The sequence below is a fragment of the Talpa europaea genome, assembly GCF_964194135.1.
Source record: "Talpa europaea genome assembly, chromosome: 7".
In the NCBI taxonomy this organism is placed as follows: Eukaryota; Metazoa; Chordata; class Mammalia; order Eulipotyphla; family Talpidae; genus Talpa; species Talpa europaea.
In genome coordinates, this window is record NC_140074.1 from 102,291,586 (window position 1) to 102,310,854 (window position 19,269).

At 39.7% G+C, this 19,269-nt stretch overlaps 2 protein-coding genes across 2 annotated transcripts in view; one reads left to right on the forward strand and one right to left on the reverse strand.

The window, feature by feature from the left end:
- CENPP (centromere protein P) overlaps positions 1-19,269 on the forward strand; it is a gene marked incomplete at its 5' end in the record, with an annotated part of 170,850 nt that overhangs the window by 99,806 nt on the left and 51,775 nt on the right. The gene's annotated exons all lie outside the window — the stretch shown is intronic.
- ECM2 (extracellular matrix protein 2) overlaps positions 1-19,269 on the reverse strand; it is a gene marked incomplete at its 3' end in the record, with an annotated part of 28,726 nt that overhangs the window by 4,321 nt on the left and 5,136 nt on the right. Inside the window, exons 2-8 of the mRNA XM_084237445.1 lie at positions 15,394-15,582; positions 12,219-12,785; positions 10,116-10,231; positions 8,339-8,474; positions 4,050-4,207; positions 1,916-2,055; positions 182-508 (exon numbers count right to left, since the gene is read on the reverse strand). Coding sequence (XP_084093571.1) covers positions 182-508; positions 1,916-2,055; positions 4,050-4,207; positions 8,339-8,474; positions 10,116-10,231; positions 12,219-12,785; positions 15,394-15,582 — 1,633 coding nt within the window. The remainder of the gene's footprint in view (positions 1-181; positions 509-1,915; positions 2,056-4,049; positions 4,208-8,338; positions 8,475-10,115; positions 10,232-12,218; positions 12,786-15,393; positions 15,583-19,269) is intronic.

The following is a 19,269-nucleotide window of genomic DNA, read 5'->3' on the forward strand; positions in this document are numbered from 1 at the left end:
CTAAAATTAATCCTCATGAACCTGTCATCTGGCTTTAACAGTTCTATTTCCCAATCATGTTTAATTCAACCTCTTGTCGCTTTCTTTTTTCCTTGACATAAGTCTCAGACATTGGGTCTTTGTTATTTAATCATGTGTTTTGTCAACTACAGCACTTTCAATTGAAAAAATCAAAATTTACCTTATCTTGTTGTTGTTCAACCTCAGGAAATGTAGTGCTTTCATTTCTTGTATCCCAGGTGGTATAGATTTTAAGTCATTGTGATCCAGAAACAATTCTCTCAGAGAATGATAGGCTCCATAGAACGATACCCGGTCCACCCCATCGTCAGTGAGTTTGTTAAATGACAGGTACAGGTATTCCAGACCTGGCTCCATGTGGCCCAACACATAGCCAGGGATGCGCTCTATCTGATTCCCTATGAGCACGAGGTGCAGCAGGGACTTGGGTAGATAGGAGGGAACATGGTAGAGCTTGTTGTAGGAGAGGTCAATTGATTCTAGATTCCTGTGGCAAAGACAGAACATCAGAACAGTGACCTTGAGCTCCCGGCTTTCCTTCCAGCACTCAGTGTGTGTGTGTAGTTGCGCAGCTATGACCCACAGTTCATACTCTTACCCGGCACCACATTGGCCCTCACCATATCACACTCCATGAAAGAGGAGTGCTCAAGTTCAGAGAGAAAAACTCATATCTGGGCATAATGCTGAGGCCAAGAGGGCCCTAAATATCTCTTGGGTCAAACTGAAATCAGAAATGAAATCCAGACGTCTTAGATGACAACAAACTGCTTATCCCCAACTGATCTTTAGTTCTAGCAGGAATAGTGAAGTTGTGGTGTATTTGCATTTCCATTCCATATTTGATCTGATGGCCAGCACACCTGGGGCACAGGAGGAGACTGGGGGATCTAGAAAATGTGGTTAATTGGCCACATGCTCTGGGAAATGTTGTGAGCCTCCTGGCTCATTTCAGAAGCCTCACCAGATGAAGACCCCACCATCCTCAATCCACCACCTCCTGCTGAGCCCAGGTGACCCGGAGGTCTCTGTTCATCTCTACACTGTGTCCCTGGCTCTGTCCCAGGACTCCTACTACTGCCATGTAAGATCCCATGCGCACCCCTTCCCTGAGGGTGGCTGATTACTCCAGGACATTGGATTCTGCTTTTGCCCCATCAGCTGGATAGTCTACACTCAATTCCATGAGACTTGATATAAGTGGTTTCGGTGACTGAGGAAAGTGGTGTAGCACAGTGAAGCCTGGTATTTCTACCTGTTGGTGTGAGGGGAGGAGGAGCATTCCTTTCTGTCTGTGTACAGGGGATCATCTCATTTAACCTGAACCACCCTGTGAGACCAACAAAGCTGTTATCAGCACTTAGGCTCACAGTGCTCTGCTCAGATCTGGCTGACTCAGGACATGGCATATTTTAGGGTGTCCAGGCAACAGTGACCCCATTAACCCTAACACCACTCATATAATGAAGTACAGTAGCCCCTCCTTATCCTCAGGGGTATGTTCCAAGACTTCTGGTAGATAGTACTGAGCTCTTTGTGTGCTACATTCCTTCCTAGACATACAGACTTAGGATAAAGTTTAAATTATAAATTAGGTAATAAAAGAAAGTATTGTAACAACATATTGTAATAAGTTGTGTGAAAGTGGTCTCTCTCCCAAAATATCTTATTGCCCGTAATATTTTTGGAGCATAACTGAACTTATGGAAATTGAAACCACAGATAAGGGGGTACTGCAGTAGCCAAGTTTTGACTTTACTGGAAAAGGAAGCTCTCACAAGCCCTTCAGAACCTTCAACTTCCCTCATAGCACCCTTTTTATGCCCTGTTTAATAACAGCAAAGAGAAGGAATCCTCTAAGAAAGGTAAACATATACTTGCAACATATACTTACTCTTGATTTATCCAGGCTAAAGGAGCAATCCTGTGTTCTTCAATGTTATTATAGCGTAATACAATGACATTGATCTTTCTGGTACGATTAAAACAAAGTTCAGTTATTTCTTCAATTTGGTTATTTTCTAGGTACAATTCCTGTAATTAAGAGAAAAGACTTATTTTAATAGTTAATTGTTAATCGATAAATGTATTCCATTTCATAGAGATTAAGATGGTGTTATATTCTCACTAGTGTTATCTAAAGAGCCTTACTGCTCTTCCGTATCAATTCATTTATTTAAGTTGTCAAACTTCCTAATGAGTATAATGAAATGCTATCTGTCATGGTTATGGAATTTAGTGAATTTTATAATTTACAAAGCTTTATAATTTACAAAAACTTACATAAATTATCTCATTTGAGCTTCAGAATCCTAGAAAACACTAAGAATTACCATTTCCACGTAGCAGTGGAAAGACAATTGGTGTGCCAATGCCACGTGTCAGATACACAAGAATCTTGTCCCATTGCCCCTGGCTCCAGTCAGCATGCTTCCCATTAGTCTGTGCTGTTTGTAGTTTTTTTCTTTTCTTTTTATTTTTTTGGCTCATGTTTTTTTGGACTTCCTTGTATTGTAATTGATTTTATTAAAGCTTATTTACAAGCCTTCATTTAACAACTCGGTGAAGTTTGCTAGAACTGCTAATAAGTTTTTAATAGCTAGTTGCCTTCAAGTTAAATTCAGTTGGCATTAGAGGGAGTTTCTCACTAAAGGATTTTTTTGGAACTCAGGAGAATTGGTATATATCTTACATATTAGAGAGCTATATAATATTAGATATTAGAGATATTAGCTCTCATATATTAGAGAGCTATATAATATAGCTCTCTATTCCAATTTTAATTTCCCATTCTTTGCCATTTAACTTTGGCATTTGTTACAGATGGGTACACCAATTTTAGTTCTTTTGTTTTTACAACTTCATAGTATTTAGGAGGATGAACTAGATTACTGGTTTCCACACATGGTTGTATATTAAGACCACTTGTGATTTTTAAAATGTAAGTTCCAACCTCAGTGTACCTCAGAGCATACTCATCCATGCATTGAAATTGGGGCTGTGAGATAGCACCTTGGAAGGGTTCAGAGCACATACTCCTGCATGGACAGCACCTCCAGGCTCTGGAAAGAGGCTCTAGGAGTGGGAAGTTCACACTTGGGATGGAGATACACTCTTTTGTATTTTCAAGGAGTGGGTATGTATGCATTTTCTATTTAAAATTTTAATTTTTAAAGAAATTAAATTATAAATTGCAGGCCTTACCCACTGAAGAATCTGATTTAGCATAGGTCCAGGAATCTGTATTTCTTTAGATTCCAAACAATGTAAGCCAGGTATTGGAGCTGATTGATAAGTTCTAAAGTTACATCTCAGACTGCAGATAGGAGGAAGAGGAAGGACAATGGCTGTGGCAGGTGACCTACTCTTTGGGCTCATAGCAGGCTCATCCTACCTTCTAGCTCTGTGTGTGTGCGCACACACGCGTACACATACACATGCACACACATGTCCCTAAGTTCCCATTGGTCATATGTCCATGTTTCATGAAGTTGGGGCATTTCAGTCAATAGCAGAGACCACCTAGAGAACCTTCTAGGTTGTTTGTCCCTTGCTGCAACAAAGAAGACCCCATATCCAAGAGGCAGGGATAGACAGGACATTGCATGAGCCCTTGGTAGGATCTGGTTGGAGTTGGTAAGCTGTAGATCTCTGCAAATGGGTCTGTCCATGCAAAATCCCTACTAGTCCACATGGCTACTCTGGATGGAACAGTCTGGGATAAGTGTCAGGAGTCTAGCTTGGATAGGTTTAAACTATCTTGCAATCAGACTACTTTTTACAAGTTGTAGTTTCTGTTTAAAGTCTCAACAGGAACAATTTCACTTTATCAAGAGTTTTTACTATTAATTATAACTTTGATTCATAGTTTTGTATTGATTGACAAGAAAGCAGTTCTCAAATTATGGTAACTACTATATATTAGCACTGAAACTACTATGTTTAATATGCTTCATAATAATCTTTTAAAATATATGCTTTCTTCTGTTGTATTTAAAATATAAAACAATAAAGAAAAACATTGATACCTCAATAGAATCAGGAAGACCCTGTGGTATAATTCTGAATTTATTTCTTCCCAGACGCAGGTAGGATAGGCTCTTCAGAGGTTTGAAAGCTAGTGGATTGACATTGATTTCACTGAGATTGTTCCCTTCCATTTCTAAGGTGACCAATTGATTTAAGCCTATTTAAAAAAAAATTATTAGGACATTAGGATAATTGAAAAAACATGCAATTTCTATACCCTTTCAAAATGTCCTATGAGGTGTTCAGCGTCTTTGGAAGACAGATGCTGTAGTTTCTTTTTATATACTCCCCTATCGAGCCTTTTAATCAATTTGCAAGATCCAAATGTGCCATAGCCAGAGCCAAATGCCGAATGCATGGGCCAAAGAGAGGTGCATGTGGAAAGAAATTTGGGATGCTATATAATGAAAGTATGTACACAGAACAGAGAAGGGGATGTATGAAAGGGGGAGAGTTGGGGTATAGAGGAGGAGTAAACCGGGAGGAGAGTTGGGTGCAGAGGGGCCGGAGAGGACAAGGAGAATCGGGATACAAAGAGGAGGGACAAGGGAGCTAGGGAGGAGAGTCAAGGTGCAAAGGGGAACAGGGGGTATAAGAAGAAGAGTGGGTACAAAGGGAAGGGGGCAGGGAGGTCAGGATGTAGATAGGGGAAAAGAGGCAGGGAACAAAGTCAAGGTACAAAGGGGGCGAGGTTAGAGAAGAGAGCTTGGAGTAGAGGGGAAAGAGACAGGGAGGAGGGTTAGGGAGCCCTAATGAGGCAGTCACACAGGGAAGCAAAAGGTAACAGTTTGGTGAAGGTCACTGGAGGGTTTTACAGGACAGCTCGTGTACAGGCAGCATGATGGTGACAGATAGGATTGTCTACAAGGGGTGCTTCCCTTTCCAGGACCCAGAAAAGAATGCTCTGCCCAGTGAACCCTCAGCCTCTGAACAGGGAGTTGCAGCAATGGGAAAGAACATGAATTCCCATCACAGTTATTCATTTCCTGGCAGAGAATGCAGCCAAAAGTACATTTTGAAGGGAGAAAAGTCAAACATTCTCCACATATTCAGATTGAGCTACCAAGGAAGCCTTTATACAAACATGTTTTTTTTCTAAATTATTTCTGCTGGCTTCAAGAGTGGTATGATCCACATTGATTGGAAGTTTTAAAAAAGAGAATGGACAGCTCAGCAGTGATGGTGCCCAGAGGCGTGAGTCAAAACTCAGGGTGTAACTTTGGACTTTGTTCAGTGGCCAGGATTTCTAGGACATGGGTTGTTTTCATACTGAACTCAAGTTGTGGGCATTGCACCGAATGCTCTGTGCACATCAGTTCCTATGCTTGGGCATATCAGAGGAGCAGAGCATAGTATAAGCAAGAGGAATACAGATAAGAGATGCTAGAAGATGGCAAAGTGAAGGTAGGGCAGTTGTGAGTAGTATGGAAGTACAGTGGAGTCAGGCTGTCGGGGATAAAAAGATGGAGGTGGAAACAGAGGCTGAGTAGCCAGGTGCACATGTATGCGTGTGAAAACCCACATGGGTGTGCTCAGGGTTCCTGGGTGAAGTTTGCTGGTTGCAAAAGTAGATTTTGCAGGGTCTTTACCGTTCTCTGCATAGTGGGGTCAGCATGACAGATTAATCTGATGGTTGTGGTTAGGATCAGTTGATGAACCACAAGACAGGAAGTAGGAAGGCATTTTAGTAAATTATGATGAGTGTTATATTTCTGCATTTCTCTTAAATTTCGAAAACTAAGGATGTTGAGAATCCAGCGTATTTATCTAGTTTATTATATAGTTGAGGTTTTGGAATGTTGTAGAGGTTTTCTGATGACAGGTAGAAGTAGACTAATGGTCATTACATGATTTCATAAGCAAGAGAGAAACAACACACAACACATATTTTTGTGTGGGGGAGGTGACATGACATGTCATGCATGTGGATGGACATGCATGATGACACAGCCTCAGAGGCATTACAAGTAGCCAACAGCACACTATCTTTTCTAGAGGTCCACAATGATCAAGAGTGAAGGCGGAAAATGTTTGTAAGCATGCCCATATTTCTCTTGCTGTCCCTCCTTTTTGCATGCATAGCCCCCCTCCTTTCTTAGTGGGATACAGACCTCTCAGTGGATCCTGTATAAGCTCCCTGTACCTCATATGGCACATTCAGTCCTGCACTGTCTTGTGTTACCCATGTCTTGTTTCTCACCCCCAGATCCACAGGTATACATGCTGTTTCTCTTCCTGGAGTGCCCCTACCTCCCCACTTCTCTGAAAGATCATGAGTGAAGACCTGTCATGAGAGAGATAACACAAGAGCAACAGCCTTTAATGGTCAGGTCAGGACTTCCACCCAGGAAAAGAGCAGTGCCACAGCACCAGGGGTGGCCTATACTTGGGCTTACCCTGCTTACTTACAGCCAGCCTCACCGGTCACATGCACGGGACTCAGGAGTCGAGAAGCTCCAATGACTGCAGCAGTCACAAGAAAATCCAAACCCCAAGAGCCAGCACAGGAATGAGACTAAGAGTCTAGGATCTAAGGGCCATCATTTAAACAGGACTAAGAATTCAGCACTCAAGGGACCAACATCAGAACAGGACTAAGAACCTAGCACCCAAGTGGCTAGCACAGGGATGGGACTAAGAGCCCACTCGTCCTCAGTGGAAAGAGTGCAGGGACAATCAGTTGGGGATGACGGTTGAGAACTTCCTCACTAGCAACCTGTATGAGCTAAGACCTCCAGAGTTGACTCTCTGGGAATATAGAAGTACTGTGCATATGGGAGAAGAGTACAGAGAAGCAGTTGAGCACTTTCCAAATCAGGACTTCTATTTTATAACATATGATCTCACAGGAGTTCACATATAGCCATTAGTATGTTCTTCCAAGATGGTTTTCCTTTTGTGCCTATTTCACCTAGCATTTAGAATTCAACTTAGAAATTGAATTTTCTAATGCCTTTTCCATATGAAAAACTCGTCAAAATTTGTGTTCATTAATGGTTTTCGTGTGTACTGTGAAGCCCATCTGGAAATAGTCTTTCCATAACTCTGTAATCCTCAGATTTGGCAATTCTCATCATTATTGTTTTTTCCTCCTCACCAGAAGAATTTTGTTCCAATGAAGTTTGGGGGAATAAAAGGAAAGAATTGAATTGTTTTATTCTTTTAAAAGCTTGGTTATCCAACATTACCATAGTAAATATATTTCAAATCCAATAATGTGTTGGGCACAATACCTCAAGAGCTATACCAGAAAAAATTGGCAGCCATTGTCTTAAAGAAGCACATAACCTAATATAAGACATTAGCTAGAATTCATGAAAAGCTAAATGTAATGCTGTTTTTTATTGTTCACATTATGATGACTTCAGTTATCCCGCTTGTTCCAGAAATGACCCTGGGAAGAATAGATTCCAACCATATCACAGCAAGAAGGTGGCAGCCTCCCTGAGGCCTATCCCTTGGATGGCCAAGCTATCCATCTTGCCTTGTGGGCACATGTCCCTTATGGATACATGAGTGCCAGAAGGTCAGAGCAGCCCTCATAAACAAGACTGCCACAGAGCTCATGTGCTAATGGTCACACACCTACTTATGTGCCCACTTACCCATACTTTATACATCACACTCCTGTGCAAACACATGATGAGTTAAAATAGCAAAATGTGTGGTGGTGACAGTAGTTGTGGGTGGATGTCTTGAGAATGTAGTAGTGAGAAAGGAGACTAGTCAGCAAGCCAGGGTGCTGTGTTGGTATCATTGTCAGGCACCAAAACATCAGCCAGTTCGTTACATGGTTGACTCTTTATTAGTAATTCAATTAGTAGCTCAGTTACAGCATTGTGAATGATGAGAACCTAAATCATTGCAAGTTTTTTTTTATACTTTTATACAATCATGTGTTGCTTAATGACCGATCAGTCAACAACAGGTTGCATAGATGACAGTGGCCTGTCAATATAGCCTGTGGTAGGCTGCACCATTCAAGTTTGTGTCCATGTGCTCTATGATGTTCACAACAGACAAAATCACCTAACAACACATTTCTCAAAACACATACCTGTTGTTAAGGACACATGATGATGGAGTACTTTTTGAAGACAGTGCATTTAAAATACCTTTTTTAAAGTTCCATTAGTGATTAGTTAAAATAAATTTTGTCAACGTAAATGGTAAAGTGACCTAAAAAGCATTACTAAGTATTCTTTTGGCAGCACTGCAAATAAAATATTTACACAACTACAGAAGAAAGGTTATGAGAAGACACATCTTAAAACCAAGTGTTAAATACCTGATAAACTTTCTTCATCCAGAGCCTGAAGATTGTTCTCATTGATTTTAAGTTCTTCTAATGTAGATGGTAATCCTGAAGGAATCTCCACCAGATTATTTCCATCCATATTCAGGCGCGTTAACTTCTTCAGACGCTTTAAAAGAAAATTTTAAAATCACTTTTTTGTCTGTACACAGATGTATAATAGGATATCTGATTTGTTTGTTAGTTTGAAGTATCACTAATATCTCAGAAACCTGCTCTATTTACTCAGGCTTACCTTCCAAGTAGATATGAATCCTGTTAATAGCATTTATTTCCAGGCATTCTCATCGAACTACAGTCAGTGGCTTAGTATCCTATTCACCTGTATTTATATCGTGGCTTTTGTAAGCAGGAAAAAGCTCCCATCGCCACTGGATTGTTCATATTTTGCTAGATCTTATGTTTTTACCTTCTCAACAATAGACACAAAGTTTATCATGCAGTGATCTGACTCTGTCATGGATACTAACAATTGAAATAACATTTTGAATTCTTTCAAAGTAGTAGTAGTAAATCTCAGTTTTCTATTTACACTAAGTAGAAAGAATCATAAAATGACATTATTTATTGTGAAAATTCTTCAAAATTAAATGCAACAACTATTACAACCTATTTGTATATGGTCCCCAGTTTCAACTGCCTAGAGATGTGCACCTTCATTATCCAAACAAGCCTGCATGACCAACAGTGGAGAGGTACCAGTGAAGCCACACAGGGTGATTCACCTCAGCAGTGCTCACAGTCTGGTGCCAACAGTATGGGAGTGGAACAGAGACCCCCCAAACAAAAAGAGGAGCAGTTTCTGATAGTGCCTTTCTTCCTGATCAATTACAGGAAAGTACAGGAATCCCAGCTGTTCTACCAGAAGGGTGACTAGCATGAGACAGGCACCCTGAGTATGTGACAGGAGCAGGGGGACATCAGGTACCTGGAAGTCTCTTATCTGCCATCCCAGAATTGGAATGAGAATCAAAAAGTGAGCATAGAAGAGACCAGTGATTAGTCCAGAGTGGAAAGAAGACCATCCAGAGTGATAGTTTGGGTTAGTGGTAGTATGTGTTACTTAAGGCTTCTTATTGATATATATTTGTCTATGCACAAAAACTTTTCTTGTTTCTCCCTTTATTTCTTGAAATTTCTTGATTCTCTCTTCTTTTTTTCCTTTAAAATGTATTTCAGTCAAACCTAAATCTTTTGATGGGTTAATCTATGCTTTTCCCTGTTTTCTCTCCTCAACCAATCCCCATGTTAACTTATTTCTGAGCACAGTTATTTTTTCCATCTGCTAAAGTTCCTTTATCAGATTTTGCCTACAACACAAAATAAGGAAGCTCTGTGTGCTGGCCTGAACATGTTAATAGAGTTTCCAGATAAGCTCTCCTTTATTCCCAGGAGTACCTCAGGTATTGTGGAGACCATATTTCAACATGTTTTCAGATACTTGGGGGGAAACTACTTTACAAATCCAAACATTAGTTTTGTCATTGATGGTGGTGATGCCCAGAGGGTAAAGCATAGGAAAACCAGCTAGAAACACATAAAACAATGAGCCTGTATTCAACAGAACCTTGAATACAGTTTAGGGACATCAGAGAGGAAACTCTTAATTTGGGAGAAAACTATAAGTTAAACACTTTACTTTCCTCCCTTCTCCACGCTATACTCCCTATTCTTCCCTTCCCCACTTCCTATACAAGTATAGGAAGGTTGTCCAAATGGATCATTACTCAAAGCCAGTGTGTGTGCTTACCTTGAAGGCTTTGGGACCTATGCCTGAAGAGCTGATATTATTTCTGCTCAGATCAAGCCTTTTCAAGTTGGGTAATCCATTAAATGCTTCATCCGGAATGGAGATGATGGAATTATCTAGGACACACAGGAATCATTTTAGGCTTATGTTCATATACATGTGTACACATGTATGAATGCATATGTATATATACATGTGCATGTATAATTGCATTGATAGCAAAAGAGAATGTAATCTAGAGGAGAAAACAATACTCATAACAAGAATGCAGTATATATGATATAAGCAAATACATGTTTAGAAAAATAAGGCTGTGACTAATATAGTCAAAATTCTGACTCTAAGGACTTGGTATGCTTTGGTACATAATGTTTTAGCTGAGACTCTTAAAACAGCCAGGATGTGGTTTGCTAGACAGTCTATAGCATTATGCATTTTACAACAAAGATGTTTTTCTGGAAGGTTATATAGTAACCAGTTTTTATATTTCTTCATACTTTCCCATTGATGTTTCTGAGACCCTGGACCAGAAATGTGATATTAACTTTATTGATGAAATCCAGGGCATATCACTTACATACTCTGAACATCATTGCCTTCTCTAAATAAGAAATGGGGAGAAAGATCTCTGCAATTACCTCCAAATCTGGTTTTACACTGCTATGACTTCAATCTATGGACATTTAGTTGATGACTTTAAATCCAGAAAATTAGCAAACCAGAAATTGTGAGTTCTATAAAAACTACTGTGACCTTCCTATGAAACTGAGATAATGATTCTGAGCAGGCCATCCATCTTTTATGAGACTCTAGATTTCTACAAATCGGGCAGGAGAGGAATGCCTCAGGTGGTCAAATGAATGGGGAATGAAGATCCTGGTGTGTGTCAGAAAGACTGTGAACACTGCTGGTGAGATTGGCCATCCTGAACCAAGTGTCAGACTTTATCTACCAGTATTAGCTTATGTGGTCATTTATTACTTCTGAGGCAATTTCCTTGGTTTCCCTCAAGTCACATTTGGGACCCTAATCAGATTCTCACACCTTTAGGGAAACCCCCAATATGGGCCTCCGTCACCCAGACACAGACCCAGGCTCATCCACTGACTCAGTCTCCCTGCTGGTCAGTCTCACACATACCATGGTTATGCCACTCCTGTACTCTGAACCCTTTCCGGTGGCCTTATATATAGGGTCAAAAGATCTGAACCACTCCAGACCCACCACAATCACTGAAAACGAGAGGGGAAAACAAATGGCAGGGTGTGGAGCAGTAGGAACTCTGACGTTTCTGACAGGAATGTTACAGCCACTTTTAGGGAACTGTTCAGTAAGTAGTTTCTTATAAAATTTAACATGTACTTTTGTATTCCTCAGCAGTGCAATTCCTAGCTATGTATCCCAGAGAAAAAGAAACTTAGGCCCATGTGACTATTTCTTTGTGGCTGTTTATAGCAGTGGTATGAATAATTGCCTTGAAATGGAAATAACCCAGATGTCCTTCAGCTGGTACCTGTATTCTATCCAAAAGATGGAATACCACTCAGGAGTATGGAGGAGCAGGCAGCTGATAAATGCAACAGCCATGATGGCCTCACAGGCCATTTCACTTATGCAGTAAGTAAAAGCCGCCAAAACAGGGCACACAACCATGTGAGTTCGTTTCTGTGACATACTGGAAACAGTATAACTGTAGAGATGGAAAACAGTGTGGAAAACAGCCACAGCTGACAGAAGAAAGTTCATAAGGGGAGCTCGGGAGGTGTCAGAAATATGTTAACCTTAATTGGGGTAGTGGTTGCATGACTATATGCATTATAACACATTAAAAATAAGGAAGATTTACTATATGTAAATATGCCTTCAGCAAAACTGCCCTTAAGGAAAAAGTCAGTAGCAAATCATGATTTGATTTGGAGGAATTTGCTTTATACCTAACTGTGCTATTTGGCAGTAAAGTAATATCTTCTGCTAAGTGTGTATTTTAAAGATTGTGAAAACTTATCCTTATAGGGTCAGTTTATATTATGAAATTAATAACATCCTAAGGCAATGAGACCTATTTACTTTTAAAGCTCAAAATAAAACACCAACATCTCTTACCAATGAGCTCCAGGCTTGTTATCTCTGATGCTGTTAGTGGTGGTATCTGTGTGAGGTCAGTGCCGATACAACTGATGGTCTTGTAGGACAGAGCGCACCTGCTGGGCAGAGATGGCTGGCCTCTGGGAGGAGCAGGTATGGGGAGTTGTGAGGGCATCCTGAAGGCATCTCCTCTGACGTCCTCGTCCTCCTCATCCTCTTTGGACTCCTGGTTCCCCTCATCCTCCTCATCCTTCTTGCTGGCTGGGTTTCCCAGCTGGCGCACCTGCTTCCCCTCCTCTCCAGGCCTCTTTATCCCCCTGTCTCTGCTTTGCCCCTCATTGGGAAGTCTCCCCTGATTTTTAGGCCCAGAGGTCTTTTTATTTCCCTCCCTACTTTCATCTTCTTTAATTTCCTCTTCATCCTCCTCAAATTGAAATTCCTCTTTCCTCAGTGCATGGTTTGTGTCCACTTGAGGAGGTGGCAACTGCTTATGAAGTGAATCGATAGGTTTTCTTTGTTCTGAAGAATCACCAGAAAATTCATTTCTATCATTTAATGCTATGCCAGTGAGTAGCAAGTAGGAGGCTAATGACCACACAAGGAGGAGACAGAAGGAGCAAGTTGTGATATTAATAAAAGGAAAAATCATAGAATGAGGTTAGTAAATATTATTCCCTCCAAGTATTTAAGTGTAGTTTAAATATGATATGCAGCTTGAAATTTTTTCCTGAATTATTTTAATATTTTTATTTTTATTAATACAAAAATTTCTATTTTGTAAGATCTGTGGTAGACATTTCTTGTCTTGTATGTGGGCCTTAATATTTACTTTTGCTAGAATATCATGCTACCTGGTGACTAAAGAGGGAATAATATTGCCAAATGATGCAAAATGGTAAGCAGTTCTGTTGTGAGATTGCGGTGTAATCAGATGTGATGCCTTTATAACAGATACTGTTCATTTTCAAACAAAAAAACTGAAACAGATGTATGTTTTACTTGCTTATAATAGTGATACTCACTTTTTTTATAGATTTTTTTGGGGGGGTCAGATTTTCTTTTAGCTCTATGGATTTAAAAGCATCCTCTGAAATTTGGAATTATCAAAAGTTCTCTTTTTTCTTCCCAGACTCTCTACTCATAATTTTTCCTGCTTGAGACTTAAAAAACATGTCCTGGCTTAAGACAGGAAGAGTATTTCTTAAGATTCCATGATATAAAATAGATAACAGTAGAAAATTTATCTGTATTTGTGTTTAGCTATTATTGTGTTTGGCAGAACATGGAGAAGACACAGGAAAGGCTGGACTTCAGACTCACCTCTGAGTGAAGAGTTATGGAAGAGGGAGTTCACAGTGCCTAGATTTACCAATTTACGTAGTCATCTCCCTGCTTTTATTTAATACTACACATAAACTTACTCCCTGAGAAGATTCAGAAAATGAAATTATTTGAAGAAATTACTTTAGCTTCCAATTAAGTATATATTATAAAGTCTGTGAGTTTTTTTTTTTTTTTCACATCTGGCAGAACATGTGAGAGGAGAATAGGAAAAAATTAGTAAAAGGAAACTAAAGCTATCATATTGAAACAGTTAAAATCCTTCCCGTATATCCAAGTTTATTTTTCCAAAATAGCCAGTGTTTCAAGAATATTCCAAGTTGTTTGAAAACTGTCTGAGAACTTTGAATCTTGTATTTCTCCCCCAAGGAGTTGGTTTCATTAAAGACTTCTGTTTTCTAATGTTTTTTCAAGGCATACTATCTTAAAATGTAATTCTAAGTATTCTGAAGTTCCTTCTGGCAGGACACTTTTGTAGACACCTATCCTGCATCATCCTTTGTGCATGATCATAGAAAAAACTATCTTTCGGGCCTCCCCGGTGGCGCAGCGGTAGAGCGCTGGGTTGCGAAGCTGCCCGCGGCCTCTGCAGCGCCGGTTCGTTCCCCGGTGCTCCCCGGCCACCGGAGGAGGGTCCCACATGGCGCGTAGACCTCTCCTGCCGCCCACCGCTCCCCTCAGCAGTGTCCTTCGGTCCTTCTGCCTGCTCTGCTCCCCGCTCTGGCTCTGGTGAATTCTCTCACCCTCCCGCGCTTCTGACTGTACCCAGTGCATGTATAAACAAAAACAAACAAACAAATAAAGAAAGAAAAACATGCCTCTCTAAAAAAAAAAAAATAAATAAATAAAAATAAAAATAAAAAAAAAAAAACTATCTTTACCCTTCGCTCAACACATTAGTACATATTTATTTGTTTATTTCGTAAGGCATTGGCTAGGCTTTTCTTGGAGGAGACATTGGTTCCTTCCTTAAGGTCCTATGCTTCATCAGATATCAGCCTCCTGGAATGGGATGACAGTGAGCATCCAACAAAACCTGGTGGTGACCGTTCTGCACATACTGTGCCCTAGAGAAAGCGGTCTCTCAGGGCCACACCCCTCATTCCTAAGATTATTGAGTGATAATGATCAGGCAGGACTGAGAATGAATCTCTGCTCTCTTCTGATGCAGACTCTCCTCCCTTTCTTTACCATGAGTTATTTGTTTGACTTCATTTGGCATGATAATTAAACCCACAATGAGCTGGATTAAATGAGGTACATGTAAGGAGTTAAGCAGAGCTCCTCACACTGACATGAGCTGTGTCAACTTTATCACCTCAAGAGCTGGGAGTCAGGGGCCCTCCTGGTGGCACAGGTGCCTGAGCGTAGCACTGTGAAGCTGTCTGCAGCCTCTGCCGTGCGGGTTCGATCCCAGCCTGCCAGGAAGAAACCCACATGGCGCAGCAGACCTCTCCTGCTCGCCCACTACTCCCCATCAGTCTGCCTGTTCTGCTCCCTGCTCTGTCTCTGGTGAATCCTCTTACCCTCCTGCAGTTCTGGCCTGTACCCTGGTTCTTGTATGCATGAATAAATAAATCTTAAAAAAAAGAAAAAAAGAGCTAGAGTCAGATGTAGGATGTCATCTGAACCAAGGGTACTCAGTCTGACAGTGCCTGAATGATAAAGTCGGGGTGTTTAATTTTTCTTACCTACCATACACTTTCCCAAATAATTTATCATCATGCCAGTATTTAAAATCCCCTGATGACTAATTTATCATAATTTAACACTTCAGATAGTGACAAATAAAAACCAATACAAGTTTAAGACTAAATCACATGTGGTTTTGTTTTTGACTAAATCTGCCTACCAGTATCAGAGCAGACAGGGCAGCATTCTCCTTCAGGTGTGACTGTCTGGGGGCATGTTTGATGAGGGCAGGCGGTCTCATCACATAGCACTCGTCCATCCAAGCAGAGGCAGGTAGTACAGGGCTCAGGGGACCAAACAGCTCTGTTGTACATGGTCATCCCATTTACCACACAGCGTCCCTTCTTTCCTGGAAGAGAACAATAACACATTTACATTCTATATGCAGTTACCAGAAACTGTGAATTTTGGAAGCGACCATGCTGAAATCAAGTAAATGCACCATCACAGGAATGGCATCCTCTGTGTGCTCATGGAAGAAGCAACTTATAGCAGTAGCTCCCTGACACATTCTCTGCTCTCTCAGCCCCTTGCTTGGGTCCTGAGAGAATCCTCCTCCTAGTAGTTTGGCTCTGGAATTGTAATTAGGATGGATGTTAGGTGCAAGTTACACAACAAATAACCCTATATATGCCATTGTTTATTGATACTGTGTGTCCAACACAGGCACACAGAGACTCTGTGCGTTATAGTTATTCAGTGACAAACAGTAGACTTCTTCTCTAAGCAGGCTGCCCAGATCACCACAGCCGTGAACCTATAAGGTAACAGATCTCACACTGTGTATGAGGAGGGTAAGGGCAGATGTCATATTTGTATTATGCTTGGATGTTGAATTGAAAGATTGAGATTACGATGATCACTCATTTTTTGTGTGTTAATGAAACACAATTCACATAACATAATTTTCAACCCTTTAAAGTGCACAATACAGTGGTTTTTAGTATCGTCATTTCTCTGCATACAGGGCTGTAGATATCTGAGTGTGTCAGCTAAGCAAGCCATTAGACAATGATTTGAATATTAGAGGAATTGTTTTCCTTCCAACCTTAATGTCATTCTTGATAACTCCATTCCATCTGATAAGCTACCTCCCCAAATTCCAACCCTAAATGAGTTCTCACATTTATCCTGTTCTTTCTCTCGCCACTGTAAGCCATACTCATACCATACCTATCTCTTATCTGGATATAGAAGTAAACTAATCCCACCCACCCAGTCCATCCTCTGGAAGACAAAATAGATACATGAGTTTTTACTGATTGTAAGAGTATTATTCTCTGTCAGAATTCCAGTGGCCTTTTGTGAAAAACTGAAAAGTTGATCCTCAAATCTGCATGCAATTACATGGGACTCCCCCACCCAAAACAAAATAATCTCAGGGGGAGGATGAAGAAAAAGAACAAAATTGGATGACTCCAGATCTTACTACAAAGCTGTGATTATTAGCTTATGCCAGATATTTCTCCAGATACAGTGGTACTGGTATAAAGACAGGTCATATAGACCAATGAGATATTTAGAGTCCAGCAATAAACCTAGACATAATAAATGGAAATGGATTTTTGACAAGAGTACAAGAACTCTCAGTAGGGGAGTAAACAGTGTCTTAAATTGACAACTGAATATCCACATGAAAATATGAAGTTTCTCCTGACTCACACTAAGTATAAAAATTAACCCAAAGTGGGGCCTCCCCTGTGGCGCAGCGGTTGAGCACTGGATTGCGAAGCTGCCCGCAGCCTCTGCAACGCCAGTTCGATCCCCAGCCACCAGCGAAGGTCCCACATGGCGTGCAGACCTCTCCTGCCACCCGCTTCTCCCCTCAGCAGTATACTTTGGCAGTCTGCCTGCTCTGCTCTCCACTCTGGCTCTGGTGAATTCTCTCTCCCTCCCACGCTTCCGACTGTGCCCAGTGCTTGTATAAATAAATAAAATAAAATCTTAAAAAAATTAACCCAAAATGAATCGAACACTTCAGTATAAGAGCTAAAACCATAATAATCATAAAAGAAAACATAAGTATAAATCTCATGACTTTGCATTTGGTGATGGATTCTGTGATATGACACCAGAAGCACAAGGAACAAAAGAAAATAGATAAAATTAGACTTCATCAAAATTAAAAATTTGATGTATCAAAGGATATTGTCAAGAAATTGAAAGGACATTATATATGAGGGGAGGTAATGTTGGAAACCGTACCAGATAAGGCTCTAATACCCAGAATATACTTAAAAGAAATGCTAAAATTCAACAACAAAAAGACAAACACCCCAATTTAAAAATGAGAAGAGGACTAGATCAGATCAGTTTGCCATCTACAGAACCTTCCACCTCAAAACTGCAGCATGTACTTTTTTTTTAATTGCACATGGTACATTCTCAAAAATAGACTGTATATTGGCTCACAAGTCAGTAGTCAGTGAACTTATAAGGATTTAAATTATTCCAAGCATTCTTTCTGATCATAATGCTGTAACGCTAGAAAAGAACTATTTTTAAAAACTGGAAAAAACATGAAACACATGAGAGATAAAGCAACAAGCTGTTTAACAACAATGAGTTAAAGCAGAAATTAAAAGATACCTGGAGACTAATGAAAATGCAGACATAAAATATTGGAATTTATGGGTTGCATCAAAAGTGTTTTAAGAGGGAAGTTAATTGCAATACAGGCTTACATCAAGAATAAAAATCCCAAATAAACAATGTGATATTACATGTAAAGCAACTAGAGAAAGAAGAAAAAATAAAGCCAAAAACTTGGTAGATTAAGGAAATAATAAAAATCAGAACAGAGGTAAATAGAAATCAAAAAGACCACAAATGTTCAATGAAACTTAGAGTTTGTTATCCAAAAATGTAAACAAAACTGATAAACCTTTAGCTAGATTAACAAAGAAAAGAAAAGGGAAAACTTTGATAAATAGAATTAGAAATGATAGAGGAGAAATTACTACTGATACCATAGAAATCAAAGGATCATAGCATTGAAGAGATAAATTTTTAGAATAATACAGTTTACCAAGATTGAACTAGAAGAAACAAAGTTGAAATTGACCTATCACAATTATAGGAATTAAAACAGTAATCAAAAATTTCCCCCAAAACAAAAGCCCAGAAACAGATACTTTACAAGTAAATTGTATGAAACCTTTAAAGACTTATGCCCATTTTCCTCAAATTATTTCAAAAAGTCTAAGAGGGAATACTTCCTAACATAACCTGCGATGCTAACATTACCATAATACCAAAACAGACAAAGACATCACAAAAAAAGGAAAACCAATATCTGCTAAATATTGATGTGAAAATTCTCAACAAAAAGCTGGCAAATCAAACTCAACAACACATTACAAGTTCATATGTAGGGTCTTTGAAACCATGCAAGGATAGTTCCATACACACAAATCAATCAATGTAATATATTTTATTAATAAAAGTAAGGATTAAAGCCTTATGATAGTATCAATAGATGCAGAGAAATATTTGATAAGATAAAGCACCCTTTTGTGGTTTAAAAAAAAAAAACCTCTTTTTTTTAATATATATATTTTGTTTTTATATTCCCCATACAATTGCAACCCTCTTATTTTGACCCCAATCCCTCCCCTCCCCGCCCCCCACTCCCCATAGAGTGTCTCTGGTTCATAGTTGTTTGTTGATTTTGATTTTTACTTATAGTTATTCTTTTTCCTGGTCCCTTATTTAAGATTTCTAGATTCCTGCTATGAGTGAGACCATCCAGTATTTTTCTTTTTCTTTCTGGCTTATTTCACTGAGCATGATCCCTTCCAGCGCCATCCATGTTGCTGCAAATTGCATGTGTTTATCTTTTTTGAATGCTGAGTAATATTCCATGGTGTATATGTACCACATCTTCTTGATTCAGTCATCTATTTTTGGGCGTTTGGGTTGTTTCCAAAGCTTAACTATTGTAAACAGTACTGCTATAAACACAGGGGTGCAGGTGCTCTTTGGAATTGATGTTTCTGTGTCCTTTGGGTAAATACCTAGGAGTGGAATTGCTGGA